The following is a 5586-nucleotide window of genomic DNA, read 5'->3' as shown; positions in this document are numbered from 1 at the left end:
ACGGATTCATAAATTTATAATATTCAACGGTACATTAAATTCTAGATCTGAATGTTTCATCAAAATGTACTTTTCGAAAAAGACCAGCATCTCACCTATATATGCGGAAAATCGGCTTTTTCGGAAGTTATTAATTTTTTGTTGATTAACTAATATCGGAATCGACCGGAACTCTTCGGAAAACGCTTTAATATGTTGAGAACTGTAGGAAAAATATTTTTTCCTACACAGAACTCTTTGAAATAGACCAGCATCTCACCTATATATGCGGAAAATCGGCTTTTTCGGAAGTTATTAATTTAACTCTAATCCAACATGTGTTACGTGGATCGTATGGGAGGAGTGTGGAAGTTGAGGTGCAGAGGGAAATTGGGAGGACACGGTGGAGAAGGGTCTGGGAAAGAATGGAGACGGAGAAGATTGCTCGAGGAAATTGGAGAGGTTCAGAGAGGGTAATAATAGCATGAAGGGAGGAGAGTGAGAAGGCGGAGACGAAGGAGTGGATGGCGGGGCGGAAGCGAGAAAGGGGAAGGAGAAGCGGAGAGAGGATGGCAACGAAAGCGGGAGAAAGAGAGAGAGAGAGAGAGAAAGAGAGGGAGGAATGTGAGTGCGAAGGAAAGAAAGAGATGTCTACGCCGGAAATGGGCGTTAACGATTTCGGGTAAGATTGAAAATACGGGAAACGATTGCGACGAAAACGAGGAGGTCCCGGGCGCGTGCGTGTGTATATAGGAAATAGCTGTATGTTAGCGGTAAGATAATTTTAAGATAGACGTAAGATAGAGACAGATGTGAGACAGCGGAGGATGTAGAAAAGATTCGTAACCCTAAGAGGATCGAATAAAGATTATTCATTTGTTCGTTAAACGACAAATATTAATATAAACTGAAATTAATATTTATTAGAATTACAAATTAGTTCTCGTAAGCATAACGTTCTTACCCAGTAAGTCACTTATTTTTTTGCTTTTAATTTGCTTATAGGAGAGAAATCGAACCACATCGTTGAAACGCTGTTATGATCGTGACAAGGTTCGATCCTCGTGAAGGAATGCACGATCAATTCATAATTATTGAACCGTTTATCTTCGTGTTATTGAACCGTTTATCAGCTTTCTTCAAATGACATCGCGAGACGTAATACACATTTCCAACCTGTAAAATTAAATGAAACGGTTGAAACGGGAGATTCGCGCGATCGTCGCTGACGTCCGATTCTGCACACGGCACACTCACCACTATCAAGTTGAAAAATTTGTCTACCATATCTTGGAACGCGGTACACGATATCTCACCGCTCGCGATTAACGTGATGGAGAAGTATTTGCCTTTTCCATAATTGTTATTCCATAGTTTGACTTGAGATTTCTTAATTACCCGCGCCTTGATCACCCCGCTGAAATTATTCAATAGTTGGACATCTCCAACGAGTGTACATACGTACATACATACTTGGAAAAAAAATAGTGTTCTTACTCACCTATCTCGCCCATTCAGTTTCGCGATCGGAGTGGTATGTATATCGAGAGAGGCGGGACTCGTCGAATCAGCCGTACCGGCTGAACCATCGGTCCCATCATTCAATTTTCGGTGTCCCTGTAAATTAGATAAGAGAAAGGTTGCAACACATTGTCTTCGATGGTTCATGAAGAATGTAGACTCTCTCATCGATCGACAAACGTTCAGATTTGCTAATGTTCGCAGGCAAAAAAAAGAACTTTCGAGTATGTAACTGATTGTAAGAATATTTTATGCTTAGAATAGCGCCAGAAAAAATAATCTTTGATTAAGAATAAATCCCAGCAAACACAGCTATACAATAGCAATCCAGCTATTATATCGTCCAGCTACGACACAAGTCGACACTGTGTCCATTAGTGTGAGCAAGACAAGTAAAATGTTCTCTCTTACACTAATGGACACTGCGTTACACAGTGTCGACTTGTGTCGTAGCTGGAAAGCAGTGTCAAGGTTGGGACACATAAAAAAAATTTAAGCAGTAAGCGAATTAGCCGCTTACGTACGCAGTAGCAAATCCAACACGTTGAATTTCTTACTGCGTACTTTCTTACTACGTCTTACTATCCCTTGCCTCCCCCCGCGACGACGATAGGAAATAATCGAGGATCGCGAGAACGGATCTGCTCGTCTGGATCCGTCCTCGCGATCCTCGATAGTTTTCGATCGTCGTCGAGGGAGGAGGCAAGGGATTCCGTTTGAAACGCGCTCGCCCCCCTCCCCCCCTGTCCTCCTGTCCCGTCGTACTTACATTTATTTTGAAGTGTCGCTTTGCCAAGCTAACTTCTTCTTTTTCTTCTTTTTTTGATTGAATTGGTCTGTAATAATCACCAAGGGGGGGGGGACGATCTGAAACTATTAAACAAAATTACTATTAGTGGAAACAATAAATGAAAATACAGGATGATTTTACACAAATAAAAGATTGCATCAGCAATCGTAACTGCGTTTCACTCTTGATCGTTTAACTCGACGAACTCTTCTATTCTCGTTCTCGTTGCCACCTGATGCCACCATACCACTAACTGCCACGATTCGCTGCATAGCTGGCTTTATAACCGTGGGGTATATCCCCTGTAACTCCGTAACGACAATATCACCAGCTAGGGATATCGTTATGTGGACTTATCGACACGTTAACGAAAAATGGTATTCTGTAACTTAGCGTAACGATAAATGTCGATAAAAGTGTCGATAAAGTACCGAATTTTGTCGTTAAGATATCGAGGGGTACCGAACCCCTCGATAAGCAATAGCGACAACATGACGTAGCGGCCAATAAGCAATGTTCTAAGTGGAGTTGCGAGTACCACAAAATTGTGTAGTAAATTAAAGTTCAGCAGTAATCATTAAGAGGAACACAATAAAATAACGTTACAGCAAAATATGGTAAGTAAAACAACGTATTTTAAATATTTATAAAAATAATCAAATAAATAAGTTTACATTCTTATTTATATGCTTTATATGTAATCTAATCATATTAGTAACTTAACCTAAATCGTATGTTTTTGATAAAAGATTATAAAGATTTTTTCTTTTTTGAAGGTAAAATGGCTGAAGGATATTTAGGAATAAATATACTTTTTCTTGAAGAAAGAATAAGAAGAATAGAAAGAAGATTAGACAGAAGAATATTGCGAGATGCTCAAAACCCATTTGAGCTTCCTAATGATGGGTTTATTGCTCAATTTAGAGTAAATAAGGAATTGGTAATGAATATGGTTAACATTCTGAGACCACACTTACAAAAACAGCGAATAACTGCATTATCTCCAGAGATCTAAGTACTGGTAGCACTTGGTTTCTTTGCTAATGGTAGTTACCAAAGACCAGCTGGTAATCAATGCGAATTGGTTGTAAGCCAACCATGTGCCAGTCGCTGCATAAGAAAAGTTGCATTATTAATAAATGTACATTTGTTGCTTCAATGGGTAAGATTTCCTATGACGGCAAATGAAAGAACAACTGCAGGAAATATGTTTGCATTAGCCCCGCAACCATTTCCTGGTGCCATTGGTGCAATAGATTGCACATTCATTAATATACTTGCACCACATATACATGAGGAAGCTTATGTAAACCATCACGGAAATCATTCTTTAAATGTTCAAGCAGTAAGTTTTATAACTAATAAGATTTTTGCATTTTATGTTACAATTACTTTTATACACTGTAAAATACATTAATAAAAAGCATATAATATTACATATAATAAATTATTAAGAGATTGTAATATTTATTTTTATGAATATTAGAAAAAATAGAACTTATGAGATTAATCATATGTGATTTTTGCCTATTTCATAACTCTTTAAAACGAAATGTGTTATGTTCTTTCTTAACAACTATTTCTCACTATGTAATACAAATAGTATCAATATATATAATTGCATATAAATTTTTACAGATAGTTGATCCAGATTTAAAAATACTTAACATTAACGCACGATATCCAGGAGCAAGGAATGATGCTTACATATGGAATTCTTCCCCAATCAGAAATGTTATGGAATATTTTTATAACCATGGTGAAAGGAGAACTTATTTGATTGGTAAATATCTTAATAATGTATAAAAAAACTTTAAAATTTATATAATAATTTATTACATAGTATTATAAATTATATATGTTATATCCATGAATGTGTGTGCGTGTGTGTATTGTTGTGCCCGTAGTTTCACTGTTTTGTGTCCTCCCGATGTTGAACAGCTGATAAAAGAAATCAACACAAGGAGATTTTAAAAAAGAAGATCGTTTCCTGCCATCGGGTCGTTTTTTCAATTATTACCGGAAACACACAAAACAGCAAAACCACGTGCACAACTATATATATATATATATATATGAATAACGTACATAATATATAATATATAATACTATATAATAATATGAATAACGTACATAATATATAATATATAATACTATATAATAATATATTTATGGACAATAAATTTTCTAAACTTATAATTTTAAAGTTGCAAATCATCTTTCCATTTGATAAAGTAAAATGATTTTTATATATAGATATATTAAAAATAAAGACTACGCATTATTTACGTGTTATATTAGCTTATTACGTTTAATGCAATAATTATATAATTTGTGTAATTACTAATGTTTATTAAGAGCTATGTTATGAGTACTGGTTTTTTTAAGAATTAAAAATTTTAATTAATAATTTTACGTTATATATGTTCTTTTTTAAAAAATGTCTTTTGCATTTATGTATAAAGATAATTTTTAAATATTGTCTTCTGTATGTATGTATGAAGGTGATGCAGGATATCCTTTAGAACCTTGGCTCATAACACCACTGCCACATTATCCACAACAAAGTCGACAATTTCATTATAATGAAAAGTTATGCAAAGCAAGAAGTATCGTGGAGAGATTTTTTGGAGTTCTTAAGGAAACATGGAGATGTTTGTCTTACCAACGTGTACTGATGTATGCTCCAGAAATAGCAGGGCAGATTGTAAATGCATGCGCAGTTCTACATAACATGTGTTTACATTATCGAATACCATTTGATATAGAAAATTTACAAAATGAATATGCAGAACCTGATGAGATAAACAATGATGAAGCAGAAATACAAGATGGAAATCCTCGTCGAGCACCTAGAGCAATAGCACAACGGATACAAAAACAAATTATGCGGGAGTGGTTTCCTAATTATAATTGTGCATGGGATAATGAGAGAAATGAATAGAATTACGAATAAAAAAATTAAAATGTAGTTTTTTGTTTTACAGCAATTGTAAAACAAAAAACTACATTTTTCTAAAAACTATATATGTATATATAAGTATATATAACGAAGTTGAAAGATAAAAATTATTTATGTTGTCTCTTTATTCAATAAATCGAAAATGATTTCTAGTATTTTAGTTTGTCGTTCTTCATTTCTAGCTATCCTATCTATTGCATTACTAAGTTGATTTGTAGCTTCTGCCTGTAGTTGCATTGCTTCTGACAATGTCTGTAAAGATAAAAAATTATTCTAATAAAATGAAATTGAAATCCGTATATATGAATTTACAAAAAGTACCTTCATTGCTTCT

The 5586-nt window shown here is 34.7% G+C and overlaps 1 protein-coding gene across 1 annotated transcript; it reads left to right on the top strand.

Annotated features, from left to right (window-relative positions):
• The first annotated feature begins 3021 nt into the window (after positions 1-3021).
• LOC120357270 (putative nuclease HARBI1) lies at positions 3022-5251 on the top strand. The gene is made up of 3 exons (XM_039447399.1): positions 3022-3635; positions 3929-4073; positions 4795-5251. The coding sequence occupies exons 1-3, from the start codon at positions 3465-3467 to the stop codon at positions 5232-5234; spliced, it is 756 nt and encodes a 251-aa protein (XP_039303333.1). The 5' UTR covers positions 3022-3464; the 3' UTR covers positions 5235-5251.
• The last annotated feature ends 335 nt before the right edge of the window (positions 5252-5586 follow it).

The sequence above is a fragment of the Solenopsis invicta genome, chromosome 3, assembly GCF_016802725.1.
Source record: "Solenopsis invicta isolate M01_SB chromosome 3, UNIL_Sinv_3.0, whole genome shotgun sequence".
Lineage (NCBI taxonomy): Eukaryota > Metazoa > Arthropoda > Insecta > Hymenoptera > Formicidae > Solenopsis > Solenopsis invicta.
This window is presented reverse-complemented; position numbering and strand designations above follow the sequence as displayed.

Coding starts and splice junctions, on each gene's coding strand:
- LOC120357270 (XM_039447399.1), top strand. CDS start 3,465: ATGACGGCAAATGAAAGAACAACTGCAGGAAATATGTTTGCATTAGCC. Junction 3,636..3,928: donor ATTCTTTAAATGTTCAAGCA/GTAAGTTTTATA, acceptor AAATTTTTACAG/ATAGTTGATCCAGATTTAAA. Junction 4,074..4,794: donor AAGGAGAACTTATTTGATTG/GTAAATATCTTA, acceptor GTATGTATGAAG/GTGATGCAGGATATCCTTTA.